Below are 21682 nucleotides of genomic sequence, written 5' to 3' on the forward strand. Positions count from 1 at the left end.
GCCGTCTACTTTAACCAGTGTACATGGTTTGCCCTGTGAATATTAAAATCCAGTGGTTCTGCTGCCACATACCAGCTCAGTAGCGGTTTCTTTCTGAAACGGACAGATTCAGCTACAGTGTGTTATTACTAGAGGTACAGTGTGTGTGTGTGTGTCTAACAATGCAGACTCACACTAACACACAGTCTCTCTCACACTCTCTCCCCCTCTCTCTCTCATACACACACACACACAGGGTTCAATTGTCCCGATTTATTTATGCATTAAATCGTATTTGGCCGTGGACATAAAAAAACTGTCAGCCAAGCATTTCTCTTTCTTTCCTCCACACACACAAAGACACACACAGACACACAGACACTCACACACCATACAAAACACAGCTTAAACAGATACTTATCCACAATTTCAATACAATACTATGTGCAAAGACGTGGTCAGCATAAGAGACAGCCTTACAAACATTCAGTGTCTTTGTCCATCAAAGCTTCACTCCTCCTCAGGACGTGGTCCCTCTCTCTCTCACTATGATCCTCCCACACACAGCTGCTGCTCTCACTCCGTCTGTCTCCCTTTTTTCCTTAACTCCGGCTTTTTTTGCTGTTGCTCTTTGTCATGATTCGAAGGAGAGAACTCTTTAATATTTACTCCCTTGGTTCATTGTTCACTCAGTTTGTGTTTCTTGACATAAGCAATAATAAGTGTGGATTGCTTTGGTTTTTGCTGCAAGATGAAAGACCTCAGAGGAGGACACAGACAGTGTTCAGGCTTCTACTGATCATACAATCAGAGTTAATTCCTTTGCCCCCGCATTAGCACCGTCATTGTCTGTGAGTGTCCTAAATGAACAAATCCGATAAGTTGCCGTTTCCCACAACCCTGTGAAGCTGGGGCTGCATGAACAATGTCTCTGCCACAATCCCTGAACTCGACATAACTCTCTGAGTTTTGACTCATCTCAGCAGCTGACAACTTTAATTACACCCCGTTTTAAGTTTGAATCTGATTCACATGAAGTTTAGGAGGGAAGCAAGAGTCGGGCTCAGTGACTCTGCCATGTTCGACCCACAAGATCCAAAGTTCTGGTGCAGGGATCAGACAGGCACGCTCACACACTGGTGGCTATAAACGGCCGTATTACGTGTTCATAAATTTAAGTGCGTGCAGATAAAATGCGTAACACGATGAAACCCCACATGCTGCACATTCAGGCTGACAGAGCTGCTTTTTTTATCGGCCATTTGGCTTCAAGTATTTTAGTAGTAAAAGAAAGATATGGTTGAACGTACCATCCCTGAATACAGATGTGAAAGCGCTGTGCACTTAATCAACTGTGCCTTTTTACAGCTTAAAGAAATAGGCAGTATTGAGTGAGTGCAGAATATCAAATGCACACACACTTTTACTCACATTTAACGGTTTGGCTGAGAGTTGCTGAGCTCTCAGCCTCGGGCTAAGACGTACATCAATAAGCTTGATGCTGTCCTGGTTCTTCTCAAGACATGAAAAGTATGGATATGTAATGGAAACTCTTGAAAACAGCGGATGTGTAATGTCTCTGGGGAGTGTCACATTCACCAGAGAATCATACTTGTACATGTACAACAATCATACAAGAGAACAGAAACATTTAAAAGTAATGTGATGAAACCGCTAATGGCAGGTTGCGAGTGGAGGCTCAGTGGATGCTGAGATGCTTTTGTCGTCTTTGAAATGAATACATTTGAATGTGTTGTTATCCCATTTGGTGAGGGGCTAAGTTGGGTTTTCATCCCAAAACATTTCACAGGGTTTTATAAGTGTCACAATAGGAATAATCTTCAGGTTTTTCCAGAAAAAGAGAGCAAATGAGACAAGATGTTTTTGTTTGGAAATTAACTAAACTCTAATTCGACTTTGAGTAAGTAAATGATGAGCACCGTCACTGTATTTAGAAATCTACTGATGCAGGTACCAGTCTATAGTGTTCAGTAAAGCCTTTCATTATTTATACCACTTCTCCTTTCGAGGGTCATGACGGAGGGGCTAGAGCCTAACCTATACTGACTATTGAGCGAGAGGCGGAGTCTACTTCAAATAGGGCTCCAGTGTATTGCAGGAGCAACACAAGGCATTTTCAGGCATGAATTCTGGGCGCATTCACAACAACACAGACATCGTTTAGGTTAGGTCACATGGTTTTGTTTACACACATCAACATTGGCATTGGCCCTTATCACCAAAAGATCTCCTGAAGCCTCTGTTGGTGTCTTCTATGTGAGTGGATCCGCTGTTGCATCCTGAAGAAATTGTATTATTTTTGTTTTTGTTTTGCTTTTCATCTTTGTATCCGTCACATGTTAGAAAAGTCATCAATACATCCATTTGCTCGCGTTGAATCCTACAGACAATCTACTGTTTTCTCAGTTGGGCTCCCTAAGACATTATCCAGAGATTTTAAGAAGGGGGGCTGGCAGGAGAAACTCCGGAGAATGTTGAAACAAAACACCCACAATCACAACTAGTTCAATTTAGAGTCTTTAATTAACTTAACCCCAATCTGCATTTCTTTTGACTGTGGTAAAAAGTTGGAAAGAAAACCCACAAAAACATGGGGTGAAAATGCAAACTCAAAACTGGGATTGCAAATTTTGTCAAGAGGCTTTTGATGATAGATAGTCAGCCTCAACTTTTAAGAAAAGCAAACACAGCAGCAACGACTGCTCATTCTCATTATGTCAGGTGGAGAAGTAACGGGGTCAGAGGAGAGGTTTACTTTTTGGGGAGAGGAGAGGATTTGTCTTCCTGCTGTAAGTCAGCGCTCCTGTCATGGCTGATGACATATTTATTCTGTTTCCCCTCCTTCTGTGAAGTGTTTGAATCCGGTGATGAATGGATCGCTGTCCTCCAGGGACTGATGGTTCAATGCAGGATGGCAGAAAGCAGAGAGGAATAGAAGGGACACTGGAGGCTGACTAATCCTTCACGGAAAAGGTCGGGTAAAAAAAAGAAAGAAAAACATTTCCTGCAGTTGAAATATATGGGTTTATTTTCTGGCAAAAATAACTAAGATAATTTTTTTATTCGGACCCATAGGCTGTATATGAAGATGAACAACCAGGGGCGTGCCAGGGGGGCACTGGCCCCAGCTGGAATCTGATTGGCCCCTGTGAAGTGCCCCTGTCCCGTCAGTATTCTTTTTTGATAAAGGAAAAATGAAAGGAACATTTTGATAATTTAAATGTTCTAAGTTTTCCAGGAACCCAATGTGCTCAAACGAGGGACAATTTCCGAGCTATATTCATTGATTTGTGGCTTTGCTCAAAGCTATAGAGCTCACAATAAACAAGTTATGACTTGACATATTGCAAATTTGGAGCCAGAGTCTGCACAGTAGCGATTAAGAGATAGTGAAGATCGCCAATACAAGTGCTCATGACAATTCACTGCATTTGTACACTTTCAAATAAGCAAATGAGCCCTTAAACAAACTTCAGTGTGGTAAGAACAACATAAAATGACAAAAAACATTTTTGAGTAAAAAGTTCTATAACTTTTCAGTTTGGTTGATGTACATGCAGTAGGTCCTGCCGCTATACATTCTTAACCAATCGTGAGTCAGTCTCAGCTGTCAATCCTGATGTTTCACCTTGTTTTCATAACATCAAATAACTATTTAAAACCTACAGGCAATAATAATACTGATAAGAGCTATTTAAAATAATGGAGACCGTCTTTGAGGGTTTTAGTCCATGTCCCATCCACGAACATGGAGGAGGAGGGACTTGTGACTCATACTCAAGACACTTTGGCTTCACTTTTGGGGAGCTGTCATGTCGTCCATAATTATTCACAGTTCTGGACACCTCATAATGGACCTCTGCTCAACCATATTTTATTTCACATTCATGTATTAGTTTTCCTTCTTTTCTGTTCTTTATTCTTCATTTTTTATGCACAAAAGATAAGTGAAAAAAATAAATGAAAATCAGATGCGGAGATTAGGTAACTATTTATTTACCTTGAAAAAAATTCAAAGGTGCCATCCCACTGGGGGAAAACGCTCACCCTATGAAATCTCTCAAGGGTGTGATGAAATTCAGTCTGACTGTCACCGCGACATGACACTTCCCTGTGACCTCATACATTAAAACATGAGTGAGTGATCAAAGGGGACAACACGGTGCAGCCAGAGGTGGAGGATGGAGCGAGACGCAGTAAAACCAACCACTTTTATATCTTTTTAGCTTTTGGCCTTCATGCAGTGAGTATTTGGGACAATCCAATGTGCTTATTTGGTTCATTTGCATGAAAGAAAATGTATAAATAAATTAATAATAATAATAAAAGTGTTTCTTGTGAAATCAGCAGTTTTTAACTTTTTGCCAAACCCTAGTAATTTGATTCAATTCTACAACTGCTTTGATTGTTTCAACAAATTGAAAATATCATATTGCTTTCTTCATGAGCGAGTAACCACTGTTTCCTGAGTGATTTTCTGATCGTCTTCTCATTCTCTATGGGTCAGCTTTCATTTTAACTGCTTTTATTGCCTTATCTTATTTTCCTCTCTCCTCTCGTCTTTTCGCCTGCCCGAACAGTTCAGACCAGGACAGAAGAAATAAATTCAGCGATTGATTCGCTGTGTAAAGCACGGAAAAGCCGAGCGGAGAAGAGCAATTTGTCACGTCCAAGTCCACGAGCGATGCTGCGGGAGGACGGGCTGTGTGAGCTGGCACCGACATTAAATGTGATTCATAGAGAACAGGCCAAAATGGTCAAACAAAAATTATGAAAAAGTTTTTTATTTTAAATGCCTCATCCCAGAATCAGACAGGAGCTTGGGACATGAACGGCACAGGGGATGTCTTTGTTTTCAAGTCAGTACTTGTCAGAAACAGAATTTCCAGTGAGGAAGGAAGAAATGTAAAATCTTTGAAGGTATAATGCATAAATCTAGTGTATGGGAGTCTGTGATTGGTCAGTAGGCAGCTGGGCTGATGTACAGACTGTTTGCCCTCCAGAAACCCACTAGACTTTAAAGACTGAGAACTGTACTTGAACAAAAAAACATGAGGAGCTGTATCAAAAAAGGAAATCTCTTAAAATCTCCTTTAGAGAAGTCACACACAGTTGTTGTAGCCCTGTGTATTTCATGTCCAAGATACTACAGCTGGTGTCTGGGGGTTTCAGGAACATTTAATTCAGCATGTGGCTGCTCACACTTATGAAGTGCGAGTTGAGCGTGTGAGATTTGATGCTCTTTGCTAAAACATCAATGCTGTTGCCTTGGTAATGATAATCAATGATAATTTAGGCATGTTTTAGGGTCAAGGAAGGAGGGGGAAAAAATCTCTTTGTGTTTTGTGTAATAAATCACTAAGTATCATTACTGCTCCCTTCATCTCTCTCAGACGTTTTAGTTTGGACAAATCCTTTACACATTGACGTTCCTCGCCATTTATGTAAGACGCTGTCTTTTCTCATTAAATTTTGTAAATGTTAACTTGTGCTCTGCTACACACAACACATATTGCACTTGTGTCCGTCCTGAGAGAGGGATCCTCACATGTGGCTCCCTCTGAGTTTGTCCTCACTCTTGTAGAGAGTTAAGGGCAGACGATGACGTACCTTGTTAAGCCCTATTAGGTAAAATGTGATTTGTGAGCACAGTATATATAAATAAAATGTGTTCTGCTCGATTAAGGTTGTCCTGCTATTAAATCAGTGCTATGACCCGGAGGAACTATTAGAAGCATTAAATCAAGACTCTAAAGTCTGAAGACTATTTCACACTAAACGGTTTTTATCCTGATTCCAGTCATTAACATTTTTGGGTAGTTGGTGACAACAGTCAATCGCAGTGTGTGAACTCCTCATATACATGATTTGAGAGTTTGCACCCAGATTTATGCATATTGCTTTAATGCGCTGCAATAAAGAAATTTATTTATTGTTAGGCTCGGCCTGAGTATAAAGACATGTGGTGATGCTCAATTGGTTTGTTGACCTTTCTTGTCCTCTGGTTTTTTAGCCTGACGTTGTCCTACTCAATTCTAGTCAGAATATTAGTCTGAGACCGCTCCATTGGGCTGTGATTATGGGGCGTGTTTCAACCGAACGTAAGTTATGACCATAACTATGGATCTATGAGACCGACCGATGACCGTCACCACGGTCTTAACACGAATGATGTCCTCATCTCCCTATCCTCGAGACCAAATATCAACAATGTCACGTGAGTGACCTTAAGGGGGCTGGGCTCACCGCCCATAAAGCTCCCCGGTGAGCGCGGCCGCCTCCTCCTTGTCTGAACGCCTCAGCCCGTTCTGAGTGACAAAAGAGGGTGACGGTCATCGGTCGGTCTCATAGATCCATAGTTATGGTCATAACTTACGATCTATTTCGACCTCCCTCAGACCGTCACCACGGTCTTAACACGGATGACTAGTATCATCAGGGTCGCGAAGAACGGAGGACTCTACCGCCTCACATCCTCGCCCAGCAGCTGAGAGCAGCACTGCGGAAGCCATTGGTGTGGGGGAAGCCACATTGACCCTGTAGAATCTAGAGAATGTGCAGGGAGCACTCCATGTTGCTGCTGCACATATTTCTGAAAGAGGGACCCCCTTTAAAGCAGCCCAGGAAGTGGCCATACCCCTGGTGGAATGAGCTACCAAGGAATCTGGGACTGGTATGTTCTGTCCAGAATAGGCCTCAGCGATAGTATTAACGATCCAATGGGACAAACACTGTTTAGACACAGGGTGGCCGACTTTCTTACCCCCAAAACAGACAAATAACTGAGAGTATGAGCCCCTCAGAGACTTTGTGCGTGCAATATAAGCCTTCAGTGCCCTTACTGGGCACAACATAGGCAGGCCGGCTTCCTCCTGTAGTAGAGCCGGATCAGGTTGAAAAGTGCTGATCTCGATCACCTGATTTACCGTCTGATGGTTTATGACCTTAGGCAAAAACGAGGGGTTTGGCCACAGAGACACACCTGAGTCACCTGCCCTCCATCTTAGACAATCGTCACTTATTGACAGAGCATGCAATTCACTCACCCTTTTGGCAGAGCATATAGCCAGGAGGAAAGCTGTTTTGTAAGATAGAGACTTAAGGCTGGATTGCCCTATGGGTTCAAAGGGAGACTGCATCAGGGACCGTAATACCAAGGGGAGTTGCCACGATGGAGCCCTGGGAGCCCTGCTTGGTCGCAGGCGGTGTGCTCCCTTAATGAACTGAGACCCTAGAGGGTGTCTACCAACTGTAACATCTCCCACTGTCTCATGGAAGAAAGAGATTGCGGCAGTGTATACCTTAATGGTGCTAGGTGCCCTGTTAGAGTCCAAAAGTGACTGAAGGAAACGGAGAATCAGCTCAATAGGACAAGCGGCTGGATTTTCCTGTCTGTTGCGACACCATGTAGAAAACACACTCCATTTATGGCCATAGTTAGCCCGAGTGGAGGGAGCCCGGGCATTGTCTATGGTCCTCAGGACAGCCTCATCTAACCTTTGAGAGAGGTACTGAGAAGGGGCCAAGCCCAAAGCTGCAGGATGTCTGATCTGGGGTGCCATATCTGAGCTTCTGCCTGTGAGAGGAGGTCTGCCCTGACTGGCAGGGCCCATGGTTGACCGTGAACCAGGCGAAGGAGCGTTGGGAACCAATGCCTCCCTGGCCACCTGGGGGCTATTAACAGCACCTCGTAGTGGCCCGAGGCAACCCGGTTGAGTACCTGGGGAATCAGAGGGAATGGAGGAAAAGCGTACAACAACCCTTCCGGCCATTCTTGAGATAGTGCATCTAGGCCTAGGGGACCTCCCTGGTTTTCCAGAGAGAACCACATCCTGCAGTGGGTTGTCTCTGCTGATGCGAATAGATCGGCCTGAGCCGTGCCAAACCGACTCCATAGGAGGGATACAACCTCTGGATGAAGTCTCCATTCTCCTGGGAGAGGACCAGTCCTGGACAAGAGGTCTGCTGCTCGATTTACAATCCCTGGGATAAAGATTGCTTTGAGTGAAGCCAGATGCTGAAAAGCCCAAAACAGAAGTTTCTGTGCCACCTGGAGGCAACGCAGGGACCTTGTGCCTCCCTGGTGATTTATATGATACACAGTTGAAGTGCTGTCTGTCCTTATCAAGACATGCCTGCCCTGGATGGAGGAAAGGAGAGCCTTCAGAGCAAGGTGAACCGCTCTCAACTCCAGAACATTGATGTGTTCGCCACCCCAAGGGGGTATCCACGGGCCACGCACCATTCTGCCTTCCCAGACTGCTCCCCAACCTGTGAGGGAAGCATCTGTCGTCACCACTGTCCTCCTCGAGGGAATGTTCCCAAGGGGGACTCCTTGGAGCAAGAGCACCCGGTCTGCCCATGGGCGTAAGGCTTGGAGACATGTGCGTGTCACACGAAGTTTCACGTGTCTGTCCAGCTTCGGGTTGAGCTTGAAGGCATTCAGCCACCTCTGAATTGGCCTGGCCCTGAGGAGGCCCAGAGGAACAACAGCTGCTGCGGCTGAAATCATCCCCAGCATCCTCTGTAAGCTGATAAATTGTAGCTGCCTGCCGAGACGGAATCGTTTCCGGAAGACTAGAATCTTCCCCACCCTCTGAGATGTGAGGGATGCAGACATTGTAAGGGAATTCAAGCAAAGTCCCAGAAAAATCACCTGCTGCCTTGGCTCGAGGTTGCTTTTCGTCACATTTACCTTGAAACCCAAGGACCGTACATGCGACAACACCCTCTGGGTATCCTCTACAACTTGGCCAAGAGATGGAGCACAAATCAGCCAGTCGTCCAGGTAGGGAAGGATTTTTACTCCTGACAACTGGAGAGGAGACAAGGCCGCCCCAACCACTCTGGTGAACACCCTTGGTGAGAGGGAAAGGCCAAATGGCAGGACCTTGAACTGATAGGCTTGCCCCTGGAATGCAAACCGAAGAAAAGGTCTGTGGTTTGGACAGATGGGCACATGGAAGTACGCGTCTTCCAGGTCTATCGAGGTGAACCACTCTCCTCTTTCGATAGATTCTAAGATCTGACCCGTGGTCAGCATCTTGAAAGGAAGTACCTTTATGAAGGCGTTTAATCGCCTTAGGTCCAAGATGGGACGTATTCCGCCATCTTTTTTCGGCACGAGGAAATACGTGGAGTAGAAGCCAGTGAGCTGTTCGTCTGGATCTACTTTCATAATTGCATCCTTCTGCAGAAGGGTTAAAATTTCCTGTGCCAGGATTTGAGCCTGGACTGGGTCCGTGACAATCGTCATGCGGATCCTGGAGTAAGGGGGGGGCCGCCGCCGAAACTGAATTCTGTACCCCTTTGATACTGTAGCAAGCACCCATGGGTCTGACACAGTTTCTTCCCAGCTGTCCAGGCATAGCCGAGAATGAAGTTCGGCGGGTGTCCCCCCACCCCTAGGCTGTACCGCCCCGAGGTCCTTGACCTCTGGGGGGGCGCCTCCTCTGGGGAGCACCTCTAGTCGAAAAACGGGGATAGAACCCACGTCGACTTTGTGAAGGCTGTTTGGAGTCACCAGAGGCTGTGAATCCTGTAGCCTGTCGCCTGTCATTCACCCATGGCTCCTTACGGGCCCAGGATGATGATCGGTGGGGAGGCTGGGAGCCCCTAAGTTTATACCTGGTAGACGCAGCCCCTCTGAAAGTGCGCTGTACTGACTCTCTGGTACGCCGAGACTGTTCAGCCTTATCTAACACACCCTGGGAGTCAGGATGAAAAACATGTGCCGGCACGACTGGCATATTGGTCAGTTCTTTCCTGATATTCTCGGGAAGAGTTGTCTGTGCCAACCAGATCTGCCTCCGAGCTACCATGGCAGATGACATAGCTGCACCAATGTCCCTTGTTAACTGGGAATGAGTGACCAGGGCAGAGTCTATCAGGCTCATGGTGTCCTGGTCCTCTGGGTTGGCTGTTCTCCTAAGAGCTGCCAATAAAATGGCGAGTGCATTGCCCGAGCGGGCTGCTCGTGTGGCTGCATTATAAGTCCGAGACACCAGTCGGTCTGACTTATCACACTCTTTCAGGGGACAGCGTGGATTGGTGGTTACCCGCTCTGGACCCAGAGATGTTAAGGCTGCCATCTCCCGCTCAACTGGAGGCATATCCCCCATACCTGTTTCAGGAGCATACTGATTCTTAGTCAGTCTCCGGCAACCTGCATTGAACTGAGGTGCCCCACTTGGGATGTTCCATGCTTTCCTGAGCATGTGCAAATAGTCACCAGCCACAGGTACAGTAACTGATTGCTGGGTCTGAGTGATGCCGGCCCAAATCCCATCCATTGGAGCAGGAGCCTCAGTTGGAACATTGAGCCCCACAATTTTTGCCGCACTTGAAACCCTTGAGATGACGTCCATGGGTGAAGGCTCACTTTCACCCATGTTGCTGAGGTTGGACGCCCCCTCACATTGTGTGGATTTAGGCTGTTTTAGCCCAGCAGCACCCTCAGACTGCCCATCACTTTCAAAAAGGGAATTTTGAGCATAGAGAGAGAGAATGTCAGGGTGAACCACATTCTCCTCCTGATAGGAGGGTAACCTGTCCGGGGAGGAGTGCCCATGCCTCGATGCCCTAGCTGTTGTGGCCGGGTACTGGGCCTCAACTCTACCCAACCTGTCTGACAGACTACGTATGGCCGCTAGGATTTGCAGCTGAGTGTCATCATGCTGACCAGCTGGGTTCTGTGAAGGTTTTGGAGCCTGTGTCTCGCTTGAGTCCCGCCTGCGAACAGGGGTGTGCTCATGCCCACGTTTTCGGGGGGCTTTCCTTGAGGTGTGTCCCCTTTCATTTAGTTTGGCTGGTAGAGGCTGCACGGCCCCAGCACGAACAGACTGCTCCACCCATCTGGCTCTTTTAACACGCTCCTCCACAGGCAGTTCCACTGCTGCCACACAGGGGTTCTCAATATCATCCATTAAATGTGCCATGCCCAAACAAGTCGGGCATTCACGGTGGCCATCTCGGGGATCCATGATACCCCGGCAATAATGGCACAAATGTGAGGACATTTCTGTGTTACTTTTGTGATTTAAGAATAAATATATAAACAATAGCGCCCAGCAGCTACGGATAGCTGGTAAAGGGGATCTTATAAACAGGCTAATCACAGCTGGCCAATATCACATAAAACGAAGGAAGGGGTGAAATAACTAATTCACCTGAAAATGCCCACTGTATGCCTGCAATGGCAGAAAACAAGGGGGGTGGGGGGGGTGGAGAGAGAACAACATCCCAGCCACTGCGAACAGGGCTTTAAGGGAAACAAAATAGCACCTACAAAGGGTGATAACCAATAACCAACTGTATTTTATACAGGGAACACAGGCAAACAATCCCACCTGCTGCGCACAGAGGCGAAAAGGGGACACTACCTGGCCTCAAACACGGTTTATTTATTCATTTTTGAAAGGCAAATAAACGTGAAAAGGTTGGCTTTAACTCACCTCCACTCATTGTGCGCGAACGCACGAGGGGGAGTTGGAGAAACCCCACTCCCTGCGGACAGCGAGTTACGGGGTGCCTTTTTCAAGGGGGGTGGGGGGGTGGAGAGAGAACAACATCCCAGCCACTGCGAACAGGGCTTTAAGGGAAACAAAATAGCACCTACAAAGGGTGATAACCAATAACCAACTGTATTTTATACAGGGAACACAGGCAAACAATCCCACCTGCTGCGCACAGAGGTGAAAAGGGGACACTACCTGGCCTCAAACACGGTTTATTTATTCATTTTTGAAAGGCAAATAAACGTGAAAAGGTTGGCTTTAACTCACCTCCACTCACTGTGCGCGAACGCACGAGGGGGAGTTGGAGAAACCCCACTCCCTGCGGACAGCGAGTTACCGGGTGAGGAGGGGGGGGGGCACCCCCGATCCAAATCAGTTTTAAGGGATAGATTATTTATTGATTAAGCTTCCCAACTTTTCTACTCACTCCTGTAAGAGAACAAACTCTGTATGGACACAAACAGCACGAGATAAACAATACTTACCCAAAGCTGTGAACATGAGTAGTTAGTGCCAGGTGCAGCTAATTAAGCTGCCTGAAACAAAGAGCAGAGCTTAACACATGCAGTGTAGCCCTCTGCCTCACTTTTAGAGAAGGGGAAAACCACAAACAATCCTCAGGGACACAAGGCGCCTGCACAAAAGTGTCGGATTGATAAAAGTGGAGTCCCAAAATATCTTACTTACCTGTCGGTCTCGGATGAGGCGAGTGAAGAAAAGAGGAGGAGGCGGCCGCGCTCACCGGGGAGCTTTATGGGCGGTGAGCCCAGCCCCCTTAAGGTCACTCACGTGACATTGTTGATATTTGGTCTCGAGGATAGGGAGATGAGGACATCATTCGTGTTAAGACCGTGGTGACGGTCTGAGGGAGGTCGAAATAGATCCAGGAAAAAAAATGCCTCTTCGCTCAATTGGATAGACCTTCAACCAATCAGAGCAACGTAGTATGTGACGTATGTTTAGCGACATTGTGAGTTATTTACTAAGTCAGACAGTCAAGACTTTCTCTTAACATAAAAAAACAACACAGCGTGTTTCCTCATTGAGATCTTTATTACAAGATGAACAACTCTTGTGGCAGTTAAACGGGTGCTGTACTCCTAAGCCCCGCTGAGAGAGCAGCTAGCCGCTGAGAGCTAGCTCGATTTGACGGCTCTCGACCTCTCAGTCCGGTTGTTGTCACGCCCTCACTTTCGGAACTCCTCACCCAGACCCGGGTCTGTCCAGGTTCCCTTCCCCGTGGACTGACGGTCCGTGTGCGGACCATATATACAGTCTATGGTGCGGACATGAAGCCGAGCCGTGGAGTCTAGCTCCGGGCTGCTACCTCAAGCTGCTAATCCTCGGTGTGCTGCGTTCAGGGCAACCTCGTTCAGGGAAACCTCCTTCCACATAGCGAAAATGAAATAGTTTTATCGATGAAAAAATAATGTCCACCTCGTCGTGCACACCGAGTTGCATCGCCATGCCTTGATCGCGTTTCTTTGTTCCTCTTTCAAAATTAATGCGCTATTGATGTCTTCTAAAACAGACTCAATGGCAGCATCTACACATCTCAGCTCTCCAGCGGCAGGCATGTTTGTGGAAAACGTCAACCCAAGCGCTGTTTGATGACGTAGTTGATTACGTAACTGCTGATCATATCTATGGTTGATCATCTGTCCATCATGGTATAAAGCCCGCCCTGACAAACAGAAGCTGTTCGGACCAATCACAGCATAATTTCTCCCCAATGGAGCGACTCCAAGTTTGGATTGAATAAGTTTGAGTAAGAGCCAAACAAAGTAAATACACAAGTCTACATTTTTAAAGTCATTATCAAATATTAAGTAATTTTAGTTTATTTTAGAGGTGATAAAAAATGAATCACATTGTTAATGGTAAAGTTCAGAATAATTGCCATGATTTGCTTTTCCTATCCAACTGTTTCACCTCTCATACGCTGTTATCAGACATGACCTGCTGCAGATAAAGGCAGAAGAATTGAGTCCAGACTTTCTCTGTAGTTTCCCTTTCACACATCCATCTTCCATCGATGTCTTCTACGCTTTTGTCATCCTGAGATATTTGTTCTGCACTTCAGTATCTCTGTGTTGGAACGATTTTCTTAAGGACGCCACGTAGTCTAGAAATGTGGGATTGGTAATCAAAAACCAAAGAAATGGCAAAGAAGAAAGAACAGAGATTTTTTACAGTGAAAGGTGAGAAAACTGACTTTCACCCCCTGAGGAAATGATATTCAGACTTATTATCAGGCCATCACTGAAGTGCGGGTTGAGAAAGTCATTCTTCTTGAGACATGACATTTCAGATGATGCTATTACAGAGAAGCGATTATATATTTCAGACTGGTTCTTTAATGAGGCCAAACAACAACAAGGACTCTGAGCCAAAATGTCATCTTCGATAAACAGAATAAACACAACATGAACCACTCCTGTTGTAAATCTGTCCTCGTACATTCGCCTGTTACTCCTCTTCACAAACAACCAAAACAAGTAAAGCCCCGAAAGCAATTCATGCTTAACTTGCTTTTTAGGATGAACGAGTGATCGAAGGTGACACATCAGAATTGGTGGACAGAGAGGATAAAGCATGTTTGTCCTCTGCAGCTAAAAGCCTCTTTCTCTCTCTCTCTCTTTTCATCTCCCTTTCTCTCTGTTGACATATTTTATAAATTCCCACATCCACAGTGACCAGAGTACCGTCTAAATGTCAAAGTCTATAAAAACGTTTTAGAGAACTACGACTGAGTAATCTGTGTTGACAATAATCACCCTTTTTCTAAACTCCAATGTCACTCTTCATGTTTGTCTGGTTTATTGCGGTGTCATTTGACACGTGTTACCTCAAAATCACCAACCAGTGGCCCCCGATGCCCAGCAAGCCAGCAAGTGAAATTGATGCTGCAGGACTGGATGGAGTTTTGGTGTAATGGTGTAAATGTTCCACAGTTAAAAACTATATATCATAGAGTGACTTAATAGTAAAAGAAACAAGTTTATTGCCCAAAGCTCAATACTTAAATTGTAAAATCGAAGAAGAGTCTGCCTCTCTATGTCAGCTCAAATAACCATTATAGTTTCATCATGATCTATCCCAGCACGCACTGAACAGAAGGTGTGGAGAGTCTGAGAACTGCTCATTAATACCATTACGCACAAGGTTAAACTTAGTGTTATTTTTTTATAGACAATTTATGTTTAATCAGTAGCACACTAAACCTGTTTTAAACTTTGAATGCACAGAGTTCTCATTCCGAACATCCAGACTTAACTTATAAATAGGCCAATCCATAGTACACTGACTAATGTGCACAGGCTGCTGTATAATGATTGATGTGTTTTCAAATGTGTGCTGCTGATTGTGATTTATACGCTCAGTGTTAGTCACCGTGATAATGAAGCAGAGGACGGTGATTACAGTGATTCAAACACTGTATATACAGTTTAAGAGTCAGGTTACAACAAACACTTTTACATTGAGTAATTTGATCAAGGATTGAAGAGCTTTAAATAAGTGAATGTTGAGAGGAAGCACAGCGAGACACACTAGCTCTAGGTACACTACATAACTGTATACTGATAAATGTGATTAAAATATGTCTGTTAAACAATTGAGGACAGTATTGTATCATTCTCGTTGTCAGGCAAACCTAATCTAATGGCATTAACCTTTGATCACCTGAGTTGAGTTGGCATGTCAGGACTGATGTTGTCCTTCTGAGAGTCCAGAGGCAGGTAGAGGATGTTTGTCTAGCAACAGTGAGGTTCTTCTAATCTAAGGAGAAAGTCAAACTATCCTTGATATGCTGTGGTAGAGTAGAGATGGAATATAAAGAACCCTCTGTTACAATCTTTTCATTTTGTAATAAAATGAAGACAACAGATGCATCGATAAAGCAATCCATCTATCTGTCCATATATTATCCAAACTGCTTATACTTTGGAGGGTCGAAGGGGTGGGGGGGTTTGAGCCCAACCATTCACTCTCTCACTCTCACCAACAATTAAAAACCTAAACTCAATCTGTCTTGGGACTGTGGGAGGGGGCAGGGATACCCAGAGAAGTCCAATGCAGATACATACAGGGAGAACATGCAGCTCCACACAGAAAGACCCCAGCCAAACTGGGAACCATTTAGTTGTGAGGCAACAGTTATTACACCCACTGGTCTGCCGTGTTGCCCTATATAGCGCCATCTTCCTAATAATAGTCTAATTACCAAGGTGCTGCTGAGATTTCATTGAGCTTCTTTTCCGCAGATTGTGATTGTGCAATTTACAACATCCGCGCTATGAAAATCTTTTGTAATAAAATGAAGACAACAGATGCATCGATAAAGCAATCCATCTATCTGTCCATATATTATCCAAACTGCTTATACTTTGGAGGGTCGATTGTGATTGTGTAATTTACAACATCCGCGCTAAGAAAATCTTTGGTTGTACATTTGTCATTTGTGAAAAGTCATAATTGTCCCCTTCCAACAGGCGCACAAAGCCCATGAGCAACGCACACACACTCTACATCACTGCAGCAAAACAGGAGGTTAAACTAGCAGGATTATGATTTGCTGTTATGTCGCTCTTTAAATGCAAACAGCCCCGATGGAGCTGTGATGTGGCCATCTGTGATGTTCAGGTGAATTTATGTGTAACAACACCTCTGCTCGCACAAGCTGTTACTGCATATAAGGTGAAATCAATATATTCTTCAAAATGCTATACAAAATATTAGTATAGAAAAACTGCAGAAAAAGTAGAATAAGTACTTCTCCATTTTTAGAGAAGTGGTAGAAGAAAGTAATATAATAGTAATGTGACCGCAGACTTAACATTGGCCTTAATCCAGTCTATTTTACCAACACATTCTCTCAACACAATAAAAGACACATTGGACCTTTTGAGCAAAACATGGCAGCTCAATAGCGGCAAAGAGGCGCCAACAACCTGCTGCAACACAAAACATTATTTACTTCCTGTCAACAAACCACTCAGGTGAAGCCACTGAAGGGCACAGAGTGAAGAGTGTGTGGTTTTCAGACGATACCTCACATCAATGCCGATACCTGACTGTCGCCTGGTGCCACCAACACACCTCCTCTACCTTTAAGACCCGACACTGGAGACGACCATCTCTGTGTCTTTGTTGCTGGAGGTTTGTGCATGTTTCATCACCCGCAGCGTGGCTGTACTCACCATGGTGCAGCCTCCCTCGGCGTCATCGTCGAGCAGGCCCAGTCTACACAGAGTCTTCTCGTTCCTCAGCCAGTAGTCAGACGAGTCCAGCACACTGTTACTGCACAACACCTGCAGCACAAACACACAAACACACACACAGAGATATAAACACAGTTCAGGTGGAGTGGTGCTGAAGTCACACCACACAGAGACACACATGGAGCACACACCAGGACTACACACACACACACACACACACACACACACACACACACACACACACAACACACACATCATCTGAGTCACCTATTCACTTTCATCTGCCTGCAGCCTCTGTGCCTCCCCCTTTAGTTGATGGGATCAATTGACCTTTCTCCAGAACCTTTACTTCTGGATAAGTGTCCGAGACACAAGATCAATAATGTGTCAGCTAACCAGACACGGCACATAATATATATATATACACACACAGACACACACAGTGTATATGAGGAGACAGTTGAAGTCTCCTCCCTGGAGAGATGCTGTAATGGAGCCTTCTGTGTGAAAGCTGCAGCTACAGAGATGCTACTGTCAATGACAAGCAAGTGGGCTTTTTTGGCTTAATTAATTTGTCTCTATTGACTCTTCGACTTTAATAATCCCACAGTTACAAAGCCAAAGTATTTACCAGGATGGATCCAAACATTCCCTTTGATGCGTATCTCATAACAGGATTTGGCCATATGGTTTATTTATTTTTATAAATACACCAGTCATTTGTTTGTGCTGCTGTAGGCTGAATATTAAAAATAGTCCTTGTGTAATTACTTTAAATATGACGGATATAACGTGTGCACTGTCCTCTCTCATCTCACTGTGTATTTTTAGTGACAAATCACTCCCCCCCCACCAGTCTTGCAACCTAAGGCCAGGGCCATCTGCGTGGGCCCTTGTCCAGGTAAAGGTGACGCTGACTCAGCTGAACTCGCCGGGAGCAATCGCAGCAAACAGGACAGAAGAACCTGAGGCTCAATTATAACAGAGTTGTCACCTCGTGCCTCTACAGGACGCTGCCGAGTGGTGGTCGGTTGAGATCACGGGCGGTGGGCTAATTAGGAAGCACACACCAGTGAGTCCAAAAGCACAAACACACACGTACAGTAAAGGACACACACACACACACACACACACAAACAGACTCATCTACTTTAAAAGGAAATTCAATCTAGCCTCCACCTCAGCCCACTGATCTGAACCATTTCCCCTCCTGTCTCTGTGGCACCTGGAGATGATAAATCTACCGGGCTCACCCGAGGGCCGTGGCTTTTTTTTCTTATTGCACAACCCCTGGGTGTCACTGGCACCCAGGGGTTGTGCAATAAGAAGAGGAGGAAATGAAAGTCGCTCGCGTTGCTGGAAACGCAGAGTGATGAGGGGTCGGATATGACGGACAGGTGCACATGCACATACATACAGCACATGCACAGACAGAGGGACACATGAGGGTCGATGCACACACAAGCACCCAGCTCTGTTGTTCTTACCTTCTTGCAGGCGCTGATGGACGAGGCCACTGTGCTGTCGGTGCTGCCTCCCTCCACCTCCACAGACTCAGAGCCGTCAAACATGGCAGACGACTGGAAGTTACTGAAAGGCAGAGAAGGGAACGAAGTCGACTTTGTCAGAGCAAGGTCTTGTCAAATGCTCAACACTTCGTTTTTAAGAAAGTCTCTGATCAGCGAGGATGGGTTGTATCTCCACTCTGACTGCAGCAGCCGTGGTACATGTCACGTTTGTCCTCACTGTACAGCACGTGGCCGTATCAGCATGTGTATTAACAAGACAGTTTTAGTCAGAGAAGGGTAATATTTCAATCATTCAGAGGCAGGACAGTCATTCAGAGGCAGGACAGCTTCTAATAATCCAATTTGAAATGTAACAGTTCATGGCCAAGCAAAGTGATATGTACTTGTATTTATTGAAGAGTTCAAGTGTGGATCTTTGGATGCCAAGATGTTATATCACATTATTATTTATGGGAAGCCATTTATGGGCCATACGTTGCTTCACTGTGAAGCTTTCTCTCTCTGCAGGAAATTACACAAACACGCTCATGAAACCGACTCTCCCTGACATGAAGCCAAAGCTGCATGTTGGCCCCATCAGAGAACTGCAGCTTTTTACAGGAGTGTGACAAAATAAAGTAATTTCACATGAATAATAGCATTAAATTGTCAAAAAAATACAGCACCACCTTGTCAAATCATGCAATTTGACTGTGACAGAAATGGCAGCAGAGGATTAGAGCGCAGGACAAACAGGGACGAAACATGTGACCTTCATTTGGTGCACAGGACAAAATTGCAGCGATGAGATGAGAATGTCTGCGTTGAGCCTAAAAGACAAAGTAGCAAACTGAAACAACCAATGGAAAGCTTCTCTATCCACCATGCATGCTTTCACCGAGATAAGCCAAATCGAAGCTTATCTTCGAATGGCTTTAATGAGGATCAATTTGGAAAATAAAGAGGCTCGCGATGCATATTCAAATAGGAGCAGTTGTGTTTTGTTTTTCTTCTGTTATACACATATTTCAAAGCCAATTAAAGGTAGTCCATGTTGACAGCCCCTGAGGGATCACACTATCTATTTGCAGCTAATAAACATGCCTGATGTAAACAAACCCAGGGGAAGTGAGTTTGCGGTGAAATGCTACTGGAGAGAATTGGATGTGATGCGGTTTAAATGGGGAGCTGCGTGAGGCACACACATCAAAAACACCCATGCAACACACGCACACCGATTCTGCAGCGAATGTTGGAGGCATGCAGAACATTGGAAACCGAACTCTGATAAAAAAAAGAAAAAGAAAAAGGAACACTGTAAAAGATAAATAGACGACCTGGTGTGTTCATGCACATGATGAGAGGTTTTCTATATAAATCTGAAGATAGGTCTTTCACGCACGACCCCTTTTCTTATCCGTGCGCGTATAACGACCTTTGCGTCACGACACAATGACTGACAGGTTGCTGCACTCCCTGCGGGAACAAACCTGACCCGAGGACACAATTAACCCCAGAAACATCTGTATTTCAAGGACGATCGACCGCTGTACATTCACCTTGGACGCTGATGTGGTTGAGGATTTCGCCAAAGGAAACATTTGTGAGCAAAGGGGCAACTTTTGTGCCAGCGCCTTGATAACCGCTTTGGAAACGCTTTCATCGGGCCAAATAATCAGCGTGGAAAGTTTGGGTCTCGAAAGATGCAGAACTTTCATTTGTGAAAAATCAGGACTTGATCCTATTAAATAATGTCCGATCATCTCTATGGGAACTTCTGTCCACTCGTCTCCACAAGTCAGCCCATGCAGGCTGAAATAGACTGTCTCTTGTTTACTGCACGAACACGGACAGTCTAGAATGAGCGCTCTTTTCAACCCTGATCACAAACCGAAACAGTTTGTACAGTCACACAAAAACCACTGTGCTTTGAGTCAATGCAACACAAACGATGCTGTACACTGCCACCGTACACTTAGGCTGCTTCATCACAAAGCTGCTTTAATAAAACATCTCAAATTCTATATGTTAAAGGCTGCAACAAATGTCACATCAGATTGAATAGTGAGCTCGGATAGTGAAGTGACACCACAGATGCAACACAAAACTATAAAGTAGATTTTTAATGCTGGATAAATTCAGAGCCAACAGGGATAATTCTTTAGTTCTGAAATATGCGACAATGCACATCGACATTTTTCTTTCTATACGAGGCAAATAAGCAGTTTCCTACCTCGGTGTTTTCAGAAGGCACTTTGCGCCCGCCATTCTGTCAACAATTAAAAAAAAAGGCAAATTCTCCCCAGCCGGTGCGGTTATTCCCTGTGTGGGGGTGCACTGGCTCAGGTACCAGCCACGCGTAATTGTTCCGGGACACTCTCCGCGGTCCAGATGCGCCTCCCCGAACAAGCGCTGAAGGAATCCCAGTCTGGTCCGCCTCAACCAGTCTGAAGGAGCACTGGTGTGGTGATGGAGAGGAATCAGCAGCAGCAGCAGACCACTGGCTGCCCTGCGCGTCTCTCAGCCAAGTGAGTGCAGGCGCAGGATCGAGCCCGCATGGATCAGACGGAACGAGCTGCACGACGCAGGCGAGGGCATGGGTATGGGCAGTGCGCGCGCATTTTGACGCACACTAGTGTGTACAAACAGTGACACGCGCACAAGTGCGTAGTTGTTTTTTCTATCAATGCGCCTCATAGTCCAACTCCATTTAACCACTCACACTCCAGGGGCCGTTTGACTGAGAGGATAATAAACGTATAGATCACTGGAGAATGCTGAGGCAGCAAAATATAGCTCTGACAGTATAACAGCACCAGTAGTGAAGGGGGGATGAACATAGGCTTAATAATTTAGAAAAATAAAGATGTATAGATTGAGATAACTCCAAGCTTAGATGTGACACACACCTGCAGCCCTGTCTAACTTTCACCTGCATGTGAATTTCACTCCTATTGTTTCCTCTGTTCAGGCAGGTGCTGTACTTCCTTTCACAGGACTGTGTGTCAGTGCAATAAATTATGTGGTTGACCCACCTTTTGCTCCTTTACGCTCAAAGAGCTCACAGAATCATCCATCAACACATCTCAAGCGCTTCTTTACCAGCAAAGCAGAAGCAGACCTGTCCATGTAGTATTGTATTGTGAAGATCAAGTATTAGAGGATTATATTAGACTCTGTCATGGAGCTGTATATCTACTTAGGCTGTGTCCACTTATAATTGACATGATTGGTTTGTTGTTTGAATAGAGTAAATTAATGAAGTGGTTAATTACATTAGTTTCATTCGGAGTTAAACATTGGAAGCAATCCCATGAGTTGCTTCAACATCTTCTTCCTCTATTGTTCAATTCTGTCTCAACTTCCTCTAATCGGTCAGAATGTCAGAATGATTCAAAAAGTGTTTTCACACTACGAACAAACCGCATCGTGTTTC

The 21682-nt window shown here is 45.2% G+C and overlaps 1 protein-coding gene across 1 annotated transcript in view; it reads right to left on the reverse strand.

The window, feature by feature from the left end:
• Positions 1-20514, reverse strand: part of sphkap (SPHK1 interactor, AKAP domain containing) — a 36569-nt gene extending 16055 nt beyond the window's left edge. The window contains exons 1-3 of the mRNA XM_061073693.1: positions 20480-20514; positions 18226-18328; positions 16718-16828 (exon numbers count right to left, since the gene is read on the reverse strand). Coding sequence (XP_060929676.1) covers positions 16718-16828; positions 18226-18328; positions 20480-20514 — 249 coding nt within the window. The remainder of the gene's footprint in view (positions 1-16717; positions 16829-18225; positions 18329-20479) is intronic.
• Positions 20515-21682: the final 1168 nt, after the last annotated feature.

Source organism: Limanda limanda, chromosome 6 (assembly GCF_963576545.1).
Source record: "Limanda limanda chromosome 6, fLimLim1.1, whole genome shotgun sequence".
NCBI classification, from domain to species: Eukaryota; Metazoa; Chordata; class Actinopteri; order Pleuronectiformes; family Pleuronectidae; genus Limanda; species Limanda limanda.